This window comes from Sebastes umbrosus, chromosome 23, assembly GCF_015220745.1.
Source record: "Sebastes umbrosus isolate fSebUmb1 chromosome 23, fSebUmb1.pri, whole genome shotgun sequence".
NCBI classification, from domain to species: Eukaryota; Metazoa; Chordata; class Actinopteri; order Perciformes; family Sebastidae; genus Sebastes; species Sebastes umbrosus.
Window position 1 is genome coordinate 13,581,236 of NC_051291.1, and position 25,035 is coordinate 13,606,270.

Genomic DNA, 25,035 nt, shown 5'->3' on the forward strand with positions numbered 1-25,035 from the left:
TTAGCATAAAAAGGCAAATACTATTCATGTATCAATGATGTTTGTTCTTTCATGTATCAGAGGTACTGTCAATGTTAGCCCATCATAAACAGTTGCATTTCATTGTCTCTGTTCTGACCGTACAGTATATCTCAACACCTGCTCCCAGAAAACGCCTGGCTACACCACAGTCCTCTTTGTTTAGTGTACAGGGTATCTCAGTTACCACTGTGTGCAAACCACAGACTTTAAAAGGGCCAATGTTGACAATTTGATCACTATCTAGAACAGAACAATGTGTGTATTTTTGCGTACTGTAACTGCACACAGCATTATATGTGTAGAGACATTATTTTGAATTCAAAATCAAAGACCTCCTGACGTGATTGATTGGCTAAAGACATGACTCCAACTTTGACCTGCATAATAATAAATCCCAAGAAGAGGCTCAAGCAGAAGGAACCCGTCACTCCGCTGTGCTGTGATCACGGCGCCAACAGCGTTTACCGTCCATGTATGACCGAGTGTCCTCACCGGCTGGCACGCTATCTTCCTGTGGCCATGACATGAGTCACCTTGATCAACATTCCCTGAGCCCATATGGTCCCTCTGTTCCTCAACTAATGATCCCCATCTTACGAGATGCACTCCCTTCGTCATTTATTGTTTGGTTTTATTGTTGAAATCGTATTGTTTTATTCATTTGAAACATGCCAATCTTCAATCATTTCTATTGTTTTTTGAGTATTTCCTCTCTCTGTATCACAATTAGTGCTGCAACTAACGATTATTTCCATTGTTGATTAACCTGTCAATTATTTTCTTGATTAATCGATTAGTTGTTTTGTCTATAAAATGTCAGAAAATGGTGAAAAATGTTTATCAGTGTTCGTCAAAGCCCAAGATGACAAATGTATATTCACATTTAAGAAGCTGGAATCAGAGATATTTTTTTTTTTCTTAAAAATGACTCAACCTGATTGCAGATTAATTTAATAACTTACAACTAAACGATTAATCCATTAATTGTTGCAGCTCTCTAATCACAAAGTGATTTTATGATGTTGATTAAACTCTGACTTTTTGCAAGAAAAACTATATTTTTAGTCTGAATAGTAAATCATCTTTTAGGATTACATTTGTGCAGTGTAATGTGGAGCAAACTGAATGGATAACTTTGATATTTCACACACAGACAATTGAATAATGTGTGACCTTTCCCATCCCCTGCCCTCAATAATATGGACGGTCTTGAGTATTATTAGATAAATGCCAGTATACCCGGCATTAGACTGTAAATTTGTTTTACCATTTGATATTTATCATTTGGAAAACTGACAGCTACACATACAGAATGTTTACATCAATGTAAGTCATTATATGAATGTATTGAAGAAAAAGAAAACAGAAGAAAAAGAAATAAAGTAATCAGTGTCTTACCGCTGAGTCTGGGGGGCTGAACCCACAGAGGCTGCAGACCTGGTTCTTACACTCAGTACAGTTATCGTAATTAGGCGGGTCCTTAGACCCAATGTTCAGCTGGGTGGTCTTACAGAGTGGACAGAGTCCACCTCCAGGCTTTCCAGTCCCCTGCTGACCAGGAGGCCCTCCAGTATGAGCCCCGGGGCCTGGTGGCCCTTGCTGTTTGGGTCCAGGCTTCCCAGGTCCTTGTTGCTGGGGAGGGCCACCCTGTTTGGCGCCTTGACCTGGTTGTCCTTGACCTGGTTTGGGGGCCTGTTGCCCTGGGGGTGCTTGGCCTGGTGGACCCTGACCTTGCCTGGGGGCCTGCCCAGGGGGTCCTTGGCCAGGAGGACCCTGGCCGGGTTTGGGCCCCTGGCCTGGTGGTCCCTGTCCTTGTCTGGGGGCCTGCCCAGGGGGTCCTTGGCCAGGAGGACCCTGGCCTGGTGGTCCCTGGCCTTGCCTGGGTCCCTGCCCAGGAGGCCCTTGACCAGGAGGACCCTGGCCTGGTGGTCCCTGTCCTTGCCTGGGTCCCTGCCCAGGAGGTCCTTGGCCAGGAGGACCCTGGCCGGGTTTGGGCCCCTGGCCTGGTGGACCCTGACCTTGCCTGGGTCCCTGCCCAGGGGGTCCTTGACCAGGAGGACCCTGGCCTGATTTGGGTCCCTGGCCTGGTGGTCCCTGACCCTGCCTGGGTCCCTGCCCAGGGGGTCCTTGCCCTGGCTTTGGCCCCTGTCCAGGAGGGCCCTGACCCTGTTTCTGAGGTCCTCCCTGTTGTGGTCCCTTTGGACCTGGCCCTTGCTGAGGGCCCTTGCCCGGTGACTTTCCTCCCTGCTTGGACTCAGGTGTTGCTGCAGCGTCTCCCTCCTCCTCGTCCCCAAAGAGTCCAAACTTGGGGATGTTGACGGTGTCGCCCATGGAGGAGATGGAGGAGGAGACAGAGGAGGTCATGGCGCTGAGGGGGTTGGCCCCGCTGAGGAAGCTGGAGCCAAACATGCCGGATGACTTGGTATCTGGGTCTTTTGGCTCCTGCCGGAATCTGGATTCGAAAAGGCTGAGTGACGAGGGGCTGCGGCCCGGCGTGAGCTTACCAGGTGGACCCTGGTTGAAGGCGTCTACAGTGCGACTCTTACTGAGACCTGTAGGGCCCCTGGAGGCCCCTACCTGCTGGGACCGCTGGTGGGTGTCAGATACTGATGGTCTGAAAAACAGAAAAAACAGAGATGATTTTGTTAGCACTTCTTTTATTGTTGATTTGCGTTTACTTTGGCAATGTGAGAACATTTTAAAAGTCCACAACAACTCTCAGCTGACCCAGTGCCAAAATAAAAACAACAGACCCAACTATTAATGAGAGTAATGAAGAACCATTATCCCTTTCCAATACAATTTTTCCATCTCAAACAATATTGCGTAGGATGTTTACTAACTCCTCTGCCTCTGCTGTAGCTTCACAGTGCTAAGTTAAGACCATAGAACTAGCTCTTTGTTAATCTCAGGCCCCTTTCAACACATCAGCGAACACAAAATGTGTAGCTATAGCAGCCCCGGGGTAAAGCTGACAGGGAAGTGAATGCCGCTGAATGACACAGAGTGTAGATCGTAGAGATAGAAAAGGGAAATGCTCGCCTCCGCCGGGGTAAGCTGAGACATCTTTGTTAGCTCAGGCTGAGAGTGCAACGTACACAACCTACGCACACTGCTAAGCACAAGCGTGAAAGTCAGGGGGATGCTTAGAGAAATGCATCAATGGCCTAACGGGCTTTGTTATTGTATGACGATGCGTGTATGCAAAAAACAGACTAGTGGATTCTTAGGGCTGCTGTTTTGAAAGTCTCTGCTGCTGCCATTTGGTCTGAGATAAATTACATTACCAGGCAATAAAGTTTAATGCCGTAATGAATACAGCATTTGATTATTATTTTTTTACAGTGTGCACTGAGTAATACAAGACTTTGCATGGTAAGAGCCTGGCAAACATTGTAAGTAGTGATGTTGCAATGGCCTATCCACTGCAGCGTGTATTTCAGCACCATGGACAGCGACCAGACTCCAACACGGATGCCTCAACAACAGAAAATGAAATCCTTTTACTTTTATCCATCCATTATCTGCAACTGCTTATCCTATTCAGGGTCTCGGAGCCGATCCCAGATCGCCAGACTATCACAGGGCTGACACATGGAGACAGACGTGCTCGCATTCACACCTACGGGGGAATTTAGAGTCAACAACTAAACCTAACCTGCATGACTTGTGGGACTGTGGGAGGAAACCCACGCAAACACACAGAAGGGCAAATCCCATTTTTAAATACATACAAAAAAAAAATCAGAAAGCAGCAGGAGGGAAGCCTACAGTGATGACATTAACGCTGCTGTTCTATTTATAGTCATATTAATATTGATGCACCCCTCCCCCCCATCTCTAGCTTAAGATATAAATAACATTTCTCCCACAAATTGGAGCTAATTAGCAGCACCTTATCAGGAATATTTCACTATTATATGAGTAACATTTATTGTTTTCATTGGCAGCTTTCTACATCCTCCTCTACAGTATTTTCCCACACAACTGATTAAACTCTAATCCGGCTAAAATGATCTAATTGGGAATATTATTAGAGAGGTGGATACACAGCTGATAATAAAGGTTTGGTGTTAAAGCATCACTCAGAGATAAAAAAAAAAAAAAAAAAACACTGGGCACGACCAGATTTTCCCTACCCAGCAGGCATTTCGAAAATTTCGCACAAATACAGGAGGTGTGTCTCTTTACTCTGTGATCTCACACAAGAGTCAAACCATTCACCATTTTCAGTCTAAATTCCACACATTACATCTTAGAAAATCATCATATAGGGAGCAGATAAAAGGACATTTTGTGTACTCATGTAAAAAAAAAAACAGCAGATGCCCAGACAATGTTAGAGCTGTATTATATTTTCTTTCTGTTATGCACATTATTAGATGTTAATGATAACCCATTACAGAGGGGCTCTAAGAATAGATTCATTTCTTGGTGCGGTTGGGAGGATCAAAAATGGGCGTGAACACAGCATCCTTCTTCCCAAATGATGCTTTCACACAACAACACATCCATTCCTCTCTCACATGGATATTTTAAGTGCATCAATAATAATAATAAAAAAAAATGATAGTATAATAAAAAAGAAAAGGAAAAAAAAGCCTCCTTCTTCCAAATGATGCTGATCACACAACCACAACACATCCATTCCTCTCTCAGTGTGGATATTTTAAGTGCATCAATAATAATAATAATAATAATAATAAAAAAAAGATGCTGGTATAAAAAAATATATTTTTTTTTTTATAAAAAGCATCCTGCCTTCGTGCAGCTGCTGCGCCTCCAGGCTGCTGCTGCTGCTGCCTGCTGCTTTGCGCCCTTGACATGGAGGCGAGCTGCCTCCTCTGCTCCTCGCTGAGTTCACTCAGGTCCACCGGAGTCCCACCGGGGACCCGGACGAAGCCGCCCTTCCCGTCGGGTGCCAGCCCCTCTGGTAGTCCTCCAGACAGCGGCCCTGCTCCTCCTGCTCCCTCTCCTTCCAGGCTCGCTTCGTTCCCCATGATAAACCCCTCCCGTCCACCGTCTCCTCCTCTCCGTGTTCGGATCAATCCGCGTCTTTTTATGTCCAAAGTGCGCAGCGAACACGGTGTCCCTCGGTGTCTCGGAGCATCTCAAGATTGGTTGGTTAATGTCCTCCCCTGTGCTGTCCCTCCATTTCCTCTCTCATCTCTCCTTGTTTTTCTGTGTCGCGCATCTCTGCAGCTGCACACCACAGTTACCACAGTTTTCCTCTGTGAGGGGGGTCCTCCGTCTTTTACTATCCACTCTCAGTCACACAAGGTGGTTTCCGGTATGTTTTTACAAAATAAAATCCGAGTTAATTGGCATTTATGTTAATTAGTCAATTTTGTACAAATATATGTACATGACGTGCAATTAACAGAAAAATTAAAATTATATACATTATACACTATAGCCTGCTACCACACAAAGAATAAGCCATATAAATCTAAAGCTTCACTTAAATAATCAATTTTTTTTACAAAATAAAATCCAAATTAATTGGCATTTATGTTAATTAGTCAGTTTTGTACAAATAGCTTAAATGCATGATGTGCAATTAACAGAAAAAATGTAAATAGTAATGCTTACACTTACAATATTGATAAAATCAATGTTATTATTAATATTAATTAATATTAATACTTACAATACACATTATACAATATAGCCTGCTACCACACAAACAATAGGCCATATAAATCTAAAGCTTCACTTAAATAATCCTTTTTTTTTTTTAAATATACTATATATGTGTATACTTTTGTAATAGATTACTGGTGGTTCTAATTGTAAAAACAAACCAAGTCCCTTTGTTTACATAGTTTTTTGAATTATTACTCACTAAAATTGTATTATTATTAAAGGGACTATTTGTAACTTTCAGAAATGCTTGTTAACGGCGACACCTGTGGCCGTTAAGTCAACGAAAGTCAGCGTCGGGCTCGCGCTTGCTCGCTCTAAATAGACATGAACGAGCATCGCTCAAAACAGTGAGGCGACACACGTCAGCTAAAACCACAATATCACTCTATATATTTCAGCTGCTTGGCTGAAGCAGGGAGAGAAACGTTATCGTCTCCCGACTGCGCCCGCAGGGAGACACCGGCACCCGGTCGGAGACGATAACGTTTCTCGCTGCGGAGCCCCGTCACTTCACAAGACACGGAAAACCTCTGTTGGTCTGGAGGAGCTGCAGCAGTTATTTCTGCACAAACGTCCACTGTACATTCACTAGATATTCTCAGAGCTAAACTAACTCTTCTGCAGTGAGGAGTGAGCGCGCATGAACGTGAGGTGGAGCGAGAACGTGCGCGTTGTGTGAGTGAAGGCAAGCAGGCAGAGGAGCAGAGGAGCAGAGACTCCGGTCCTGGAGACCAAAGCTACGGTCTCCCCCGCGTACTACGACCGCCGCCAACACTGTGGCTTCTTGACATCTCCTGACACATTTCTTGTTTTTTTTTCATTGACTGGATTTTATACAGTTTTATATATGTGCAAACAAATAAATAAAAATAATTAAAAATGATTATTAATATTATTATTATTATTACTGTTTTAATTATAATTCATCTATTCGTTCACTTATTTGTTGCTATTTCCTCCATTTTCTTTACTTTTTGGGTGTCCAAGGAGGGTTGTGAATTTGTGTGTAACTTTGTTGAAAAACTTATAAATAAAGTTGTAAAATTCTTCTATTTTTGCTCTGCCACCCTAGCGCTTCATTCATTGTAACCTCTAATATAAACATTTTAGGGCTTTTATATTGAAACCAAGCTTGCATTGCTTCCTGTTCATGTCTATGTAACAGTGGTGATCTTGACGCACATTCTCTTCTCTCTCCTGCTCACTGCGCATGCGCCGCCTCTGACAGGTGATCAGAAGACATCAGCAGGAGGAAAAGATGTTTTTAAAGGGGACTTACACAGCTAAATGTGTCTGGGTTTTATTGTTTAAAGAGTCGAGGCAGAGTGGGACATGTTAAAGGACAGGTGGGATCATTGATGCTGTGTCTTTTTTTTAGTCCTTTGTTATGATTTAAAGGGGTCATATTATGCTCATTTTCAGGTTCATACTTGTATTTTGGGTTTCTAATACTACATGTTTACATGGTTTAATGTTCAACACATTATTTTTCACATACTGTCTCTCTGAATATACCTGTATTCCATACTTGCCAACCTTGACACCTCAAAAATAGGGAGGATTTCAAAATCAAAGCAGAAAAATTTGAGTTTCAGAGACTTTGATTCCTCCATTCTGATGACATGAAAACATCAAAATAGTAAGTGCACCGCAACAGCATTTTTTTAACCCTAAAAACTTTTAATTTTCAGGAAATAACACAGAATAATTCACCCCTCTGGCATAAACTAATATTTATCTGTTCTTATTCATTTATTCATTTATTAATTTTTTGACCCTGCTTGAGTATTTCTCCATTTCTCTCTCTGTCTCTCACTCACTGAAGGCACTTTCAGACACAACCCGACAACAGCACCGCTGCGCTCTCAAATCCATTATTTCCAATGGCTTACGCCACGCCACGACGGCTTTTCGCTGCGTTGAGCAAAGCCCAACTTCTGGCACTTCTGGCGCGTTGTGATGTGCAGCGAGCACAGCTCAAAACCGAACTATGTCGCGAGCAGCTCTCTCTTCTGCCAGTAAACAACATTAGGTGTAGCTTTATTGTTGTCCGGGAGGAAACAGTAGGGCTTATACACGCTGTACAGTGCCAGAAACAGGTTGAGAAAGAAAAAAAAAGGTGTGAAATTTGTCATAAATTGGGAGAAATATGGGAGACTTGTGACACCGGGAGGAAACCGTGAGAGGGCAACGAGTCTCCCGAAATAATCGGGAGGGTTTGCAAGTATTCTGTATTCACCCTCTGTCTGAAACGCTCCGCCTGTCTCTTTAAGACCCGCTCCAGAAAAAGTCATCATGTTTTCTGATCCAGGCAGCACACAAAAAAGACTGACTGGGTTGTCTTATTTCACAGTTTGTGGTTGGTAGGCACTCCAGATTCCCAACTGTACGTGCACAAGCACTGAAAAATTGAGTTTTTCATGATATGTCCCCTTTAAGGTAGAAAAAAGTAAAAGAAGAGAGTTGTAAATATTGTTTGTGGGTCAAGTATCTGGGGCTCTAGCGAAAGGCTTACTGTATGAACACACACACACACACCTCCACATACTTGTGATATCCCAGGATGATAACAATGCTTTCCCAGGCTTTATGTATAAAAAGTTCATCTTTATCCATCCAGGACTAGTCATTCAGTTCACAGAGACACAAAGCAGTGTCATTCAAAAACACCATATCTAATTTTAGGGGGAAATTGCCACCATAAAATATTCAGAAACACAGATAAAACATCTGCGAAGGTCTTCAGATGACTCATAACATGAATAATATCTCATATGCTTTGTTCTTTTTTTTCCAGTTGGCAGCTGCAGGATCTCTCATTTTTATATCTAAACCCTTTTATAGTCTCAGATATGTTAATGTGCAAGTGAAGGCTGGCAGAAAGCATGTGGGGAAATCAGGTATCACAATGAATTTCTTTATCTCCTTTTGTGATGATTGCCGGTGTTATCATTGGAGAACCCTGCATGTGATCAGATGGAGTATAAGCTCACTAATGAAAAGACAACACAGAAGCTGCGGTATGTTGCGTTACCAATATGAACCTGAAAGCAGTGTGATACCCTACAATTGCATTACATCAGCCCACATGCTGAAAATGACTTCAGAACAAGCCTACAGTATATTTAGCTCCACTGTACTGAGAATATGCACAGCCAGTCACCAGATCCAGCGATGTAGGATATTAAAACACGTCGCCTCTGCTGTGCATCAAGCTGATGTGTTGCAATATGACAGCGAGTGCTCATTTGCTGTGTTATCTGTGGAGCTGTGGGGCAGACGTGTCCTCTATGCAGCACCCGGCTCAGAGCCCTCAGTACCTGGGCACGGGTGCAGAAGAGGAGGACCGGGTGACTCGCCTGTACCGAAGGGGCACACAGACATATTTATGTGTTTCCGCCCTTTTTTTTCCCTTTACGACATGGAAAAGCTTCTGACATTGACCATGTGACACTACGGATCATCGTTTGAACCGCATGTTAAAGTAAAAGGTCCGCCTAAAAAGGGCCGTAGAAAAGTAAAACATTTCTATTCCATTGTCATATTCTAACGAAATGGCCTGTGCTGCGATACAATAAACAAAATATTGTGAATATAATAAGTGTTTTCAGTCCAAAATGGCGGCCGTTGTAAAAAAAAAAACCACTGTAGTTTCATCTCTTTGGTTTTACACTTTACTACAGATTAAACAAACAAGATATAATGTGTTAATTAGTGAGGTTTTGTGGTTGGTGTTAGGCAAATCTTATTTCCTTTTGAGCAGATCCAGGCTACTGTTCTCCCAGTGTTTATGATAAGCTAAGATAACCATCAACAAACCATTTATGTGCTGGACTATTTCTTGCTTTTCTTGCAAAAAACAAGTTGTGATGAGCTCTAACAGTGTAAAAAACTACATGTTGTGGCGTTCCGTGGCTTTATATGCAGGAAGTTACTGCACCTGGTCAAGAAAATGCGTGGCACAAAACCTGCTGTACAACTACAACATAAGGTATAGCATCAAATAAATAAAATATAACATGTTAAATAGTGAGTTTTAGAGGTGCTTGTATAAGCAGCTTTCATATCCTTTCGACAGAGCCAGACTAACTGTTTCCCCCTTCTTCCAGTCTTAAAGGTCCCATATCGTTCTCATTTTCAGGTTCACACTTGTATTTTGGGTTTCTATTAGAACATGTTTACATGCTGTAATGTTCAAAAAAATCCTTTATCTTCCTCATACTGTCTGCCTGAATATGCCTGTATTCACACTCTGTCTGAAACACAGGATTTTAACAGAATTGCGTTGCTAGGCAACAGCTTGGGTCCATGTTTACTTCCTGTCAGCTGATGTTATTTAGTTACACTGCAAACAGGAAATAAACTGTGACACATTTAGAATGTTTACGTTTAAAACTGTGAAATGGTCTAAATATTGTATATTTGTGACATCACAAATGGACAGAAATCCTGACCGCTCATTGCAAATGCAGTTTCTAAATACGGGTTATGTGTGTTTCTCCGTATATTGAGCGTTTTGATAATTTAACAGTATTTATAAGGCACTTAAACCTGCTTTATAATATAAAAGACATGAAAATCTCACTTTTTACAATATGTGACCTTTAATGCTAAGCTAAGCTAACCATTCCATTTTAGCTAACCACCCTTTAATAGAGTAGAGGGGGTAAAATGGTCATATATGAATATGTTGACCTTGGTATTGTGGCCTACAGGGTTCAAACCCCAGCTTCACTGTTTCCTTCCATCCTTTGCTTGTTTCCCAGCTAACAGTCCTCATTTCTCTTTCCTTATCTGCACGTTTAGGACCACATTTCCTTCATTTCTACCTCATCTCCTCGGCTTTCCTATGTATAGATAGGCCTCATTTTTTTATAGTGTCCTTTCAGTCTTCCTCCTCCTCATCTTAGTGTATGTGTATGCGTAGGCAGAGGTGAGTTTTGGTTTCTGTCTCAAGTGATAAACGATGGTAGTGTAGCGATTGCTCTGCTCCTCCCCTTCTTCCCACTGATCGCTGAAGCATGGCCTGATTGTCTCTACGCTGTGAGGCGGAAGCAGCTCGTACATGCATGCTCTCTCTCTCTCTCTCTCTCTCTGTATCTCACCCACACACTCACATAAATACACTGACTGAAGCATCCAGTCATGCAAAGCAAACACATTCACCCAGACGGACAGACGGACGGATAGACACACAAACACACACAGGTGTAAACACACAACATCAAACACAGGCCTGGGGACAAGCACTCTCTGAGGCATGTGCAAACCCAGCAGTTTACACACACACACACACACACACACACACACACACACACACACACACACACACACACACACACACACACACACACACACACACACACACACACACACACACACACACACACACACACACACACACACACACACACACACACCTGCATACAGTGTACACAGAGTAGACTGACTATAGTACAATCCTATCAGGGCCTTTTAAGCACATTTCTGTTTTAGAGTAAATAACATTGAATTTTTATCTGTTATTGAAATGTATCCGGTGGTCGAAGAAATACTCAGATCCCGAATAAGGATGCACTTAAAATCAGCAAAATGTACTTAAAGTAGGAAAAAAGTACTTTTTCTGCAAATGTAGTTACCCCTGTGACTGATATATTATTATTATATGTTACATTATTAGATTGTTACTGACACATCACAGCGTGTAAGGGGGTCACAAGCTAAAAAGGTTGGGAAGCACTAAATCATTATTAATGCATTGTATTTTTTCAGTGTATCATGTTTTTTTTTAAATGTAAAATCTTTATGTGCAATGTACTGTAACTAGCGACTAATAAATCAGCCAGTTCGCACAAAAAGGTATAAATGCGAGACAATGCGCAAGGCATTTTAGCGTGCAATACGAACACCTTTCTTGCTTTTGGAGTGTCATTTGTACACCGTATAGTCTGTATTGACTGCAATATAAATGCATCCGCGTAAATATGCTACGCTCAGATCTATAGTGACGTAGAATAAGAAGCGAGAAAGACTGCTTACGGTGGGCATGAGGGGAGGTGGATGGGTCCAACAAACATACAACTTTTAAGCCCGGTGTTCGAGACCAGTGTTTTGTTTCGTTTTTGTAAGTTATGCTGGTGTTTTTAGTGACTTTGTGACGTGTTTTCCATACTTATGTAACGTTGTTTCTGTATGTATTTCACTTAGTTTACATACTTATTTTAAGCCCAACCGTGATGTTTTTCCTAAACCTATAAGTGAGTGGTTTCGTTGCCTAAACCTAACCTGCGGACGTTTACTGTAGTTTTGTTGCGTGGCGTACAAATGACACATGTGTCCTCATGACATGCAGAATATCCAGGTAATACTGTGCTATTTATACGACTTCCTGTGAGCCCGGGTTGGATAAATGCAGAGTGAAAATTACAATATTTCCATCTGAAATGTAGTCCATTAGAAGTTTAGTAAAATACAAGTACCTTAAAACTGCACTCAAAACACAGTAGTTGTACTCAGTTACTTTCCACCGCTGCATTTATATTTGCCATTTACCGTTTATGTGAGATGTATTAGTGCTGTGCAGCCCTGGCCAATGTAACTTGAGTCTGGTAACCAGATAACACACACTGCGCTGTGGTCATTAAATTTGAATACTCAGTTGGGGTACTGGGGCAAAGACACTAACAAAGGCAACTTCTTCTGCTGCAGAGACGGGTGGCAAAACTTTAACAATATCTTCCTAAAACACAACCAGTTGCAGGTTTACCCAATAACACAGTTCACCAAAGACACCACTATAGACCTATGATATCTTTTAGACATATATGTACCACAACAGCTCTTTCCCTCAGTGATAATGTTGTCTCAAACAATCTACTAGAACCTTCCCTTGAGAGCCTTTTACCCCACAATCCCCCTTCTCTGTCCAGAAACAAGCAGTTTCTTCTCCAAAAAAGACAAGCAAAAAGAGAGTTACATACCTTTACTTTCGTGTGTTAATGTGCAGGAGTATGTATCCTCGAAGTCGGTGTGTGATGAGGTGAGGCAGTTCCCGGGTGACGGCGTACTTGCACGTGATATTTAATTTCTGGTATATTAGGACTGAGCCGTTCTCATCCCTATTAGCAACGTGGCACGTGCCTAGCACCGCCCACCTCGACGCCAACTTCTCCTGACCGGCGAGACACTAAAAATACCTTTAAAGTCACAGAGGCTCCCTTCCTTTCCTTCACTCAATCTTACCATCTACACGGGTAGGCATGCACCTGCTGCCAACACACACACAAGCTCTGACACAGAGACATGCACGGACATAAGAGGTGCCTCTAATCCTCTTTTCTTCTGAGAGATAGGCCAATCACACACCGCTCTGCACTGTAAGCTGTTTTCTTGTACACACTGTGTTGCTGTAACTCTCTGCTAGAGTTGAGTTGGGTCAAGTTAACTCGCTGGCAATCAGGCTGAAGCAACAAAACAAACAAAGCAGAAAGAAAAAAAGCTCCCAAATCAATTATTCATCCCATGCCAAACTACATTTTCAGAATACTTTCCCTCACAGCAGCCACAAACACCCCCCAAAGCTGCTCTGAGGAGCCACAACACCACCATCTGTTGAGTCCGGTAAACACAAACAAGGGAAGTGGATGACATGACTGCAACAGTACAGGAAACTTATGATATTTCTCTGCAGTATTTCTTTCTCCTAGCATGTTTAAGGCAGTTTCCTTCCAGCTTAATTCTCTGTGAATCATGTTTCTTCGCTCCCTGAAGACACACAAAGGGCGTCGGGATTCAGAGACTCGACACAATGCCGGAGTTGTACGAGTCCCTTTTGTTTCACACACAGCAGCGCGAATACAAAAGGGCACCAGCAGCAGCAACGCAGAGTCAAGGAGACACGTGTGCGCCGAACTGACGAAAAGCTTTAATTAATGTTTGTCTCTGTAAAACACCACCAGCATGTGCTGAAAGCTAAATCGCACATTACGTGCTTCTGTCTGGCGGCTTAACAGTGTTTCGGTTGCACATCGTCTGCATCTCCTCATCACGAGTGAGGTGGATTTATAAAAGGAGCACTATAAGGGATCGTGTTCGCCTTCAATTCTTCTGTCAGTCTAAATCACTGTCAGGTATTCTTAAAAATGTATCTTTGAAGGACAAAGATTTACATTTTTTGACTGTGAAACAGATCTGAAATCGGTGTCTGTGAGATTTATTCCAAGAAGGTTGTTATGGTGCATGGGTGAAGGGCGTGGGAAGGAGATTTGAGCTGGAAACAGGACTGTTAATAGGATTTACTGGTTATACAGTCTGTCTCCAAAAGCCACTAGTCCAGTGGCTAATTGATGGAACAGCAGAATGCCAAGGAAAGGTGCAAAAGGAAATACTATCGGTGAACAAACACATCTATAATCGTAGTTATATATATCTAGAAGTTGCCGCAGTGACATCCCTGTTTTCACTTTGTGCTCAGTTTGTGCTCGGCGCTCTTTTTTCTCGCTGAGATCACTCAGATAGTGAGTCACTTCTCTGATGTCTTGTTCCCTGGAATTCCTCTGAGTATACCAGACGTTTTCTTTGTCTCTTCAATGGAGAGGCTGCCGATGCTAATTAACAAGGTTTTCCCACAGTGTGTATCCCACAAAAGCTGCTGCAAGAAATACAACACACATGCAAGAAAGGAGAAAGACTCCACCTAAAACTGGAGTTTATAATAGCTGAAAGTCTTCATGAGTGGACATTAGCTTCAAATTTAGGGTCAGTAATGTTGAGAAACTAGCAAAAGTACGCTTTATTTTAAAAATGATCCAACTGAAAATCACAGCCCCGTGTTGCCAACTCTTTTCCAGTGGAAGTAGCAATCAGCAATAGCTCCAAAAGTTGCTAAATCTAGTGAGAAAGTCGCCAACACTGAGTGTCCGTCTGCTCAGGCCTCCATCCAAAGACACTCCCCCACTTTTATCATAATGAACGTAAACAACAAACCTGGCTATATTGCTTGTACTCACAGCTGTCGAGCTAGCAGCTTGTGAAAAACTCCGACGACGAGCAATAAGTGCACGGGCAGAGTACGTGCAGGTATGTAGACAAGCAGGTAGGCCGTCCAATCATTACATTGAAATTACTGATATTGATTGTTGTTGGTATGTAATGAGAATTTCAACAAATGTTCGTCTTTTGGCTGCTCCCGTTAAGGGACACCAAAGCGGATCATCTGAGATCTGATTTTATGATCCACATATTTGATTTGGCCAGTGGGCCCCTCTGACCAGATCATGGATCGAACCCACAATCTTCGTGCTCTGACAGCGCTAACCACTGCACCACCGTGGTGCGCATCGACATATATTACAAAATATGATTTTGGAGAACACTACCAACCCTAACTTTAAACGTAATAAATCAACGTTTTAGGAAATATTTGCTTTTTTTTTTGCAGAGTTAAATGAAAAGATCAATATTGACAGAGACGAGTGAAGCGCAGTATCGACCTTCTTATCTGACTCGTTTGCGTGTATTTCCTAAAATGTCAAACCACTCCTTTAATTTTAAATCGATGGAAATATTCTCATATTATTCTTTAATCAAGCAATATAGTTATTGAACAGCAACTAAAGACTACTGTTTCTCTTCAAAAGATAATTGCTGATAATTTATTTATTTATTATTACTTTGATTATTTTATTTGTATATTTGTGTGTACTTATTTATTTATATTAATTTTTGTACACTTTTTTTTTTTTTTGAGTGCCCTCGGGCTGTTGTCATGGCCAGGTGGGATTTCTATCAGTCCAAACATGTTTGTGCATTGGATTGTCAGAGTTGTATAAACAAAATTCAGAAATAAACTCTGTTTAAAAAAAATAAAAAGATAATTGCTAGATTGTGTAATTGCTCAACCAAATATTACGCCAAAGTGCGTAACAGACCCGTCACCCGCCTGTCCACCAGAAGATAGTGTGTCAGTGTCCCCGCCGAGGCGTGAATATTATACTATGTGTATGAAAGTGCAGTACCAGCAGGGGGCCAACAAAAAACACTTAGTTAGGTTTAGGAAAAAACGTCACGAATGGCCTTAAAATAAGTCCGTAAACTAAGTAAAACAAACGTCACTAACTTAACTTACAAAACAAACAGCGGGTCTCCTGGTTGAAAGTCTTTCTGGCTTTTTAATTCTACGTCACTAGCTCTGAGCGTAGCAAATTTCAGTTCAGACATGGCGTACAAATGAGACGCCTAAAGCTAGAACGGCGTTCTTACAACAAACTTTTGCATCGCCTATTATTGTGTCATTCACACACCTTTTTTTGTGCGACCGGGCTGAATTGCTATAAATATCTACACTAAGTGTTTTTTAGTCTCAGGTTGTATTTTATCAAACATCCCTCCTGATGCGTCATGGTAATTGCAATTTATTTTTCTTTGGACAAATGTGGCATTTGAGGGAAAAACCTTCAAATGCATGACTCACTAGTATCAACCCACTCTCACTCTCACAATCCACATTCATTTATCTGAGTGAATTGTGACAGCGGCTGGCTGACATCTTAACTAATGCTGCTCCGGGGTCTAATGGGCTGATTCATCACAAGTGGGAGCGGACTGGGAGCCGTCCTTTAGGGACAAAAATAAAGAAGAAGCTCATTTTTAGAAAGAAGAAAGGAGATGAGAGATAATGTCAAAGTAACGTCGGTTTGAATGCCAATCAAGTCATAAACACCCCCGCAGCTCATGAATCATTGACAACACACACCTGTCGTCAAGGTAGTGCGTCATAGCCGGTGACGCCACTGAGAAGAGGGAAGTCCCTCGAGTTGGACTAAACACAGATGAGTCACACTGACGGTAAAACTCAAAATGTGTGCGCGTACATACAAATACACATTATGACATTAACAAGGGGGTTACATAAAATACTCCACTGTCTCTATAAAGCTTGGGGGTAATTTTCCAAATGCTGCCTCAGCTTTAATAAAATCATTTTTTCTTGGCTTATAACTGTGGTGACTTCTGCACCAGAAAGCTTTGGCAGCCCTTCTGATGAAGTCCTTGAACGCTGCTGCAGCCCAGAGTGAATCAGTATTCTCTCTCCGGAGACGGACGGGAATAGGTCATTGATCACCTCATCAATCCCGAGCAATCAGTGAATGGAGAGGTCAAAGTGGCGCGAGTCCCTTTATATCATCCCTCTCCTGCACACGTGCCCGGCTGTGCTGCTGCTGCTGCTGTGTAAAAGGGTGTCTCTGTTTATGACTCCCAACCTTGTAGCTCGGTGTTGAGGAGGCGGGATCATGGCCATAAATCATGGCGTCTTAACAACAGACTTGGAAACAGCACTCCCAGAGGAGCACTGTATATACAGTGGAACCCCCCGAGGAATATATGTGCAGAGAGACAAAGCGCTTGGTTATGTAATTAGGATTTGAAAATGAAAAGTAAACATGGCTGCTTTTACTTTAGTCTGAATTTTTCTCTCAAGCCAATCAGAGCAGACTGGGCTTTATCAGGAGGGGATCTTAAAGAGACAGGCGCTAAAACGAAGCGTTTCAGACAGAGGGTGAATACAGGTATATTCAGACGAAGACCCTTCACAGCATTAATAGGGCTTCAACTAACATTAATTGGTTGATCCTTTGGGCTATAAAATGTAAGATTTTTTTTTTTTACCACTATATATTATGCTTACCGATCCGGTGAAGGCAATCAGTGAGGAGGTAAGTTGCACCTGGAGATCACAGTTGAGGCTCAGTGGGGTTCGGTCTCGATGGAAAATGTCATCGATCATCAAGGAGAGCTGCTCCGTTGCCATGGTTTCTGCGGCGGCTGCCACTCACACGCTGGGTACCTAATTATGGGATCACTTGAAGATTAGTGCAATGCACATGACAATTCCTTGTAGCACACCTATACAAAGCCTACAGCTGTGAGCTTCTGTGAACATATACATGAACTTTATGTGTCACCACGCTTTTCACAGCGGCTAAAACTGTGTATGGGGGGGGAATAAAATATAGTTTTACAGATGTTTCAACATCAGCTCAAAGGAGAGTGATGAGCAAGAGCTGTCAAGTGAAACAAGACAGATGGAGAGTGATGAGAAACACAGAAAGATAAGCAGAAAAAATGTTTCATATAGAATGAAGAAAAAAGAGGAAGCTAAACAGTTCAGCCGCCTGCTCTGTCGTCCTGCCGCTGGCCTAAATCTCCTCCTCTCTGCTTGCCCACTGACTTGATTTCCCACAATCCCTCGGGCTAGCTCCTGGGCAAGAAGGAATGAGTCAGAGCTTCTGAATAGAGCCTACTTTCAAGAGTCGTGAGGAGCTTTAGATATACGTACACACACCATCAAATAATGTATGTTTAGCTGAAGGCAACATGAAGACATCAATTTCCTTCTTTTCTCTCCACTGTCTGAATCTCCAGCACACACACACACACACATATATACACACTATGACACACTGTAAACAGTGAGATATAAAAATGGACTGATGTGACTGTCCTCTGATCAGGATGAATTTCTAAAAACAAGCCTGTGAGAATACTGCCTTTCAAAACTTAAATTTTGTTGTATATCATGCACAGATACATTACAATTCAAATGGCGCATCTATAATGAGTATTAAGGGCAACATTTGGGGAAGAATTCAGAGATTTTCAAAATAAATTCTTAATATTTTGAGGAAAAAGTTGTGATGTTATGAGAATAAAGACATAATTCAAGAAAAAAGTCTGACTACTGAGAGATTAAAGTCCTAACATTTTCACAACGGGATAAACTATCATTGTGGGTTTAAACTTCCTTCTCCTTTTTCTCATATTATGACTTTATTGTCAAAATCTCAAATTTATTTTTCCCCTTAAGAATGATAACACTGCATCAAATTCAGATTGAATCACTTCAGATTGAGATGGAAAAAAATCCCAAACATAAATAAATACATTTGATTTGGAATTAATTTAGAAATCAATTTAATACCATTTGCTTTTTTTATAATAATGCATTTAAAATACTGAATGTGCATTTTTTTTTTTTTATGTTGGGAGTTGTTGTTGAGATGAGTCTGCTGTAAAAAAAAAATGTTGTAACCTATCAAACAGAGATGTAGCTGTGAGGAGCGGGTAAAAAGGATGAAGAGGATGAGGAGGAGAGCGCTTTAGACAGTGAAGAAGCTCCCTTAAAGCAAAGGACAAAGTGATAAAACCCTCCAACATAATGGTCCAGACAACTCCTTTCTACAGCTGAAAATGTGTATTTTTAAGCTTCAGACAGACAGACACACACACTCACACAGACACACAGGACATTCAAGGACAGTCGCCATGGTAACAGGACCAGCCAATTCATAACACATGTGTGAAACTTGAGGGCAGTGGACGTGATTGCAGCACTCTAATCACTTGAGCTGACGTGCACGCAGTTCCTGAGAAAGGGTAATTGACTGTGAAAGGAAGACATTTCTGTAGAAATATTACAGCACGTTAAGATGTTTCAGTTTCCACTTAGACCTCACCACCACAGGGCTCTGATGGGCTTTGACAAGCAGGGAAAGACAGGTAGACAACAGGGACCTCTGGTGGTGAATCATCATATTCTCTGCAGGCCACATTCCCCTTTGTTAATTGAGTTTATAGGCTTTTTCATGGAAGACATTTTGACATGTCACAGCAGAAAAAGCACAGGTTTAGCACTACAATGGTACTCTTGTACCATGGTATTTTTGACAGTAGCCATGTACCATGGTGACAGTACTGGACAGTACCACGGTACCCATGGTATGCACCATGGTACATTATGGTATGCAGCATGGTACAAGTACCTTGGTACTGTCAAATGTATCATGGTATATGTACCATGGTACTATAATATACAATGGTACTGTAAAGAAAATCCCATGGTATGTTAAATATACCATGATACTATCAAAAATCCCATGGTGCATATATAGTCCATGAGCCAGGTCCCCCAAAATTTGGCCGCCGTGCCACTTTGGAGGGACCAAGTCTCATGGTGATTTTTTTAAAGGTCTATGTCCGTAGTGTTGGAAAATACATGATAGCATTGCAGCAATGGTAGCTTTCAATGTGCTATTACTCCTTTTTTCATCCCTCCATCATTAAAATTTGTCCATCTTTCTTCCCCATTTTACACTTAGATCCAGTATAAAAGACAGTAACCTACACACAATATCATAAAGTTATATATCACTGGAAAGCTTAAACTATAATCTATCTACCAGTCACATTTTCATGACACTGAGGACAACTGAATTTGACCTTTGACCTCTAACGTTGCAATAGGGCAAATTCTGATTGCCTCTGCAAATGCCCTTATAACTATCTTCATATTGATCTGATGTGCCCATTGATAGTTTCAGCATAAAGACCACAAAAAGAGCTTTAAAATGACCATATATTACATGAATAACAACAATAACACAATTTCTTATCAGAATTAACATAACTTTTAAATTACTATTTAAAACCTTTGCACTTTCAAAAACACCATGGTATGTTAAATATACATATAAGCTGGCTCACTGTCACACTGTCATGCTTACTGGGACACTGAACTGTTAATTTATCAGTAACACCTGTGCTTTTTCCTACAAAAGTCAAAATATCTGTTGTGGAAGAAACTGTAAATTACCTTAAATATTCATTGCAGGATAATATCTTTTGAGCAGTAACAACAGCTGAGTGTAAAACTCAATTAAATGAGAAATTAAATTAAATTAGAAATGTGCCTTACCTCTAACCACCGGATATCTTGTCCAATACTTCCTCTTCCTTCCGTGCGCTGCTTTGTTTACAGTCCGACTAGCAACTTGAGATGCCAGACTGGCAATAGAGTTGAGAGACGACAAGTAGCCAGTTTATAAACTAATTTTAAGTGATTGGTCAATACTTCTCGACCAATCACTAACTTCTAACTTTTTTTTTATTATTATTGAAGATAATTAATTTACAAACATTAAAAGGGACAATTTGTAACTTTCAGAAATGCTTCTTAACAGCGACACCTGTGGCCGTGAAATCAACGAAAGTCAGCGTCGGGCTCGTGCTTGTGCTCGCTCTAAATGGACATGAACGAGCATCGCTCAAAACAGTGAGGCGACACAGCTAAAAGCACAATATCACTCTATGTTTCAGCTGCTTGGCAGTAATGTTAGCTGACCTGACGAAGGTCTCTCCATGAATCAATGCTGATACTGTGTTTGCTTCTCCTGCCTCAGCGCGCGCTTCAGCAGCGGGGCTCCCCAGCGAGAAACTCGTCTCCCTCCGCCCGCAGCCGGAGAGAGCAGGAAGACACCGAGAACGCGCGCGCTGTCTGAGTGAAGGCGAGCAGGCAGAGGAGACGAGACAGCGGCCACACGCGAGCGCGCATATGCGAGCGCGCATGTGAGGGAAATATTGTACTTTTTACTCAAGTAAATTTATTTTACACTTTGTTTTTACACATAAAAACCTGACATACTTATATGATATATTGCAGTACTATATTACCAATTTAACCAGTAGTATACAAAGTATCTTAAATTGGCTCAACATGGAGGAACTCCAACATTAAAATATTCTTAAATGTATATGTTTGTGATATAAACTGAATAATATATATATATATAATAATAATAATAATATAATATAATAATTATTATATTATATAATAATAATATATATATATATATATATATATTCTATAATAATATAATATTCTATAATAATATAACACTGTGAAAAAAGCCAATTAGCATGATGAGTACTTTTACTTTTGATATACATTTTGCTGAAAATACTTCTGTATTTTTACTTTTGTAACATTTTGAATTCAGGAATTTTACTTGTAATGGAGTATTTTGAGACTGTGGTATTTCTACTTTTTCTTAAAGCGGCAGTGCGTGGAATTGGAGCAAATACTTTCATTCAAAGAAATAGTCCCCAGCCGAGTTGTTATTATTTTGCTTTTTATATTATTCGGTTGAAAGAAAGTGTTTTCCCTCTTGCAGACCACATCCTGTATGTGCAGCTGTGGACCAGCAAACATGAATTGTTAAAAGCTGAACCCCCTTTGTGGTACCTTAGATAAAACAGAGTGCAGCTGAGGACACTGTGTGTAGAAGGTTTTTGACTCAAATGAGAACAAAAGGGACTTTTTTTTTGTAACGGAGATGTTTATTTAGACAACTGAATGCATGCCAGAAAGAACTGTGTTACAGCAGCGGTAACTTTCAGCTCTCTCACTTTTCTAACTCTGAGGGAGAGACCCGAATCAGGGACACACCAAACTGTTTTGTTTTGGTAGAGAACACTATCTGCTCTAATTTATTGCATTGACACAATACTCTTGTCATGTATTCAGGGGAGACAGGGGGGGTACCATTGTTGAATCGAAGTTTAAGGAGCTTGGATCTTCAACAGCTTTGGCCTTTGAGTATCATGAGTTGTTAATATCACTGTTTTGGCAAAAGGACAAAAGTAATTCACACCTTGCTTTAAGGGAACTTTACCTCTCACACAAAACACGTAAAGAGACGATAAAAAAGATGCACTTACTGTAGGTAGCATTCACATGCAGTATAACGTGTCTTCTCCTTCAGACAACATTTTTCTCCACTATTTCTTACAGAGATTCACAGCTAATGTTTTTCAGTTTGGGGAATTATCTTACACAGAATGGATGCTGGATGAAACAAAGACATGTCGGGGTGGATTCGGGAGAAAGGAAATCATCTGTTATGAAAGTAAAAATTGTGCTTTTCGTTAGTGTCAAAAATGTAGTCATGACACAAACCCCTGTACTCATAAACTTTCAACCCTTTTATCCCCAAAAAGGGATTCCTTGACACAATTTCACCCAGTTGGTCCATCAAAGTTTTCGTTGTTGCCGTTGTTTCTCCAATATATCGATGAGCCAAAAATACCATAATATCAAAAATAAATGCAACCCTTTCACAAAACAATGAGCAATAAATAATAATCAAGTGGTGTTCTTGTACTGTATATGTACTGTATATACACAGAGAGTTAAGTTTGTTGTATATATGTACACAAAAACAACTGGCAGTCTTATTTCAGACTGGGTTTTTAGCATTTAAGCCTAACTGGAATTCCCAGATTCTATAAATCCCAGAAAAAAGCAACACCATAATAACTTACACAGAATCCTGGAGAGCAGAAGGGATAATGCACAATGAGACTACTATGTTGCTTGTAATTTTTTGCCCCCCAAAAATAGAAGCACTGGTCTGGAAAGGAAAGGAAATATAAAAGTTTTTAGGTAGGGTGTAAAAAAAAAAAAAAAAAAAAAAAGCCTCTAGATTTCCTTAAAATAACTAGCTTATTAAAACATTGATTGACAACAACATGCACAATGTTTTCCTCAGGTGGAGAAGGTTATGACGATGCACTTTCTCTGCATGACTTTGCAGTTTTTTTGCATGTAATAATGCTTCTGTTTGTTGCTGCAATTCCTCCTTTAAGGGTGCTGTTGTCACTCGAAGATGGAAGGCTCCTCAAACAGTTCTTCAAAATAAGAGTTTTTTAATCCACTACGTTGCAGTTCACATGCTCAGGTCATCAGTGGATGCATAATTCCTGCTTCCATAAATGTATCTATTAATGTCTCCACAACTGTCCTCTCAGCATCCATCTGCTCACCAACAAACACCTCACTAAACGTTTTTGTCCCAGTCTTATTTTAGTAGCTTATGTACAGGAGGTTGAAGTGTCTGCCAGGCAGTATCCCAGGCAACCGGCCATATCCTCACACATTTACAGTACGCATTCCAGTTTTTCAGTCCTCTGTTCATCTTTTCACAGGTTTATGTGCATTTGTGTCTTTGAATGAGAGCTTTATTGTTGAGTGCAGCTCATGTATTTCTACCTAAAAGAGTGTTTTTTATGGGGGTTTTTTGTTCTGTTGTTACGGCGAGGTCACTGAATCATACGTCGGACACAGTTTATAGAATGTGTTTTATGTGTGGATGCGTGGGTTTTGTGCTTGTATGTGGGTTGCATGTGTGCTTCTCTGTGCTTTTTTTTCCTCAAACGCTACGCGGGGGTCTTTGAAGCTCATGGGTCCTCCTGTTGCGTCCCTTCTTATTTTCCTGCATCCGTCTCCACTTGGCCGCGTGCTGGCTGCTCGCCCGAGACGCCCCCACCGCGGCCTGAGAAGCAGCCGCGCCGCCCTGCCCCTTCTGGCCGTTTGGCGTCTTCTGATTGTTCTTAGGTGCCTGGCCACTCGACGTCCCCAGGTTTGGTTGAGCCTTCTGGGCAGCCTGGCTCCGTGCTGACGACCCTTCCACTGTTGGAGCTCCGGCCTGGGGCCATGGCCTGCTCTGTGGTGGACTGGCTTGCTGCTTCTGGGCGTTGGGAGCCAAAGCTTTAGGCCGTAACGCAGGGCTGGAAGCGGCGGTGCCGTCGGGTCTACCCTGACCGGTGCCGCCGGGCGCCTTCACCCTCTTCTGTTTGCGTTCTTTCTTCCAAACTCGATCGCAGAACTCCTCCACGCTGTTGAGGTCTGGGTGGTCCAAGAGAGACAGGAAGTCTCGATACCACAGCCTGTGCTTGGGAGAGTGACCTGCGCCGCCTCCCGCACTGGAAAGTCCAGGCAGGATGTCGCCCAGCTTCTGGGCGGGGATGACCTGGAGGTTGAGGCGCAGTAGGGGCTGGATAAAGCCGTGTTCGACAGCCTGGCAGTGGTAGATGCCTGAGTCAGACGGGGTCAGACTGCGTAGGAGCAGGCCCTGGTCTGTACGGAGCACCCGGTCATCTAGCTTGATCTGAAAAGAAGACACAGAGAGAAAGACAACGAAATAAATAAAAAGCAAGAAATTACAAACTGAATTACCTATAGTAGTAAAAAAAATCATAAACTTCCACCTCACACTTGTGTGAGTTGAATATTGGATCACAATCAGCTTTCAAACTATTTCTGATGTCACAAAATCATGCTTGTTAATATACTACATGTCTTGAATTAAGATTTAAAGGTACAGTGTGTAGGATTTGGTGGCATCCAGTGGTGTGGTTGCAACCACTAACACTACTTTAGGAGCAATAGAAGTCAAGGAAGGTTTCCTTCAAGGAAAGCACAGAGAAACTTTACCCCTTCAGCAGATGAATGTGAAAACCACCTCCTCACATACATCATCCTGCACAGTGAACCTTGACAAGTGAAGCAACAACACAGTTTCAGTACAAGCTAAGGCCACGTTCACACAGACAACAGCACTGTGTGAAAAAAGCACCCACATTCATCTGAAAGGGACTATTGTGTTGAAGCAGTGAGCGTCAGCGGAGGCGTAAAAAGAAATATAAGATATACTTTATATACAAGATAAAATGATTGCCGTCGTGATAGCTTTC

At 41.6% G+C, this 25,035-nt stretch overlaps 2 protein-coding genes across 8 annotated transcripts in view; both read right to left on the reverse strand.

Annotated features, from left to right (window-relative positions):
* Positions 1–12,927, reverse strand: part of pcloa (piccolo presynaptic cytomatrix protein a) — a 72,681-nt gene extending 59,754 nt beyond the window's left edge. For 4 of the 6 annotated variants that reach the window (XM_037760945.1, XM_037760944.1, XM_037760946.1 and 1 more), the window contains exons 1-2: positions 4,783–5,272; positions 1,420–2,635 (exon numbers count right to left, since the gene is read on the reverse strand). In XM_037760945.1, coding sequence (XP_037616873.1) covers positions 1,420–2,635; positions 4,783–5,021 — 1,455 coding nt within the window. In that variant the 5' untranslated portion in view covers positions 5,022–5,272. Of the gene's footprint in view, positions 1–1,419; positions 2,636–4,782; positions 5,273–12,647 lie in introns of those variants that run through there. The other 2 variants (XM_037760947.1, XM_037760948.1) reach the window with 2 other exon arrangements.
* An 8,891-nt stretch (positions 12,928–21,818) lies between these two features.
* Positions 21,819–25,035, reverse strand: part of sema3aa (sema domain, immunoglobulin domain (Ig), short basic domain, secreted, (semaphorin) 3Aa) — a 39,965-nt gene continuing 36,748 nt past the window's right edge. Inside the window, exon 17 of one of the 2 annotated variants that reach the window (XM_037760950.1) lies at positions 21,819–24,449. In XM_037760950.1, the coding sequence (XP_037616878.1) occupies positions 23,712–24,449 (738 nt within the window). In that variant the 3' untranslated portion in view covers positions 21,819–23,711. The remainder of the gene's footprint in view (positions 24,450–25,035) is intronic. The other variant, XM_037760949.1, reaches the window with a different exon arrangement.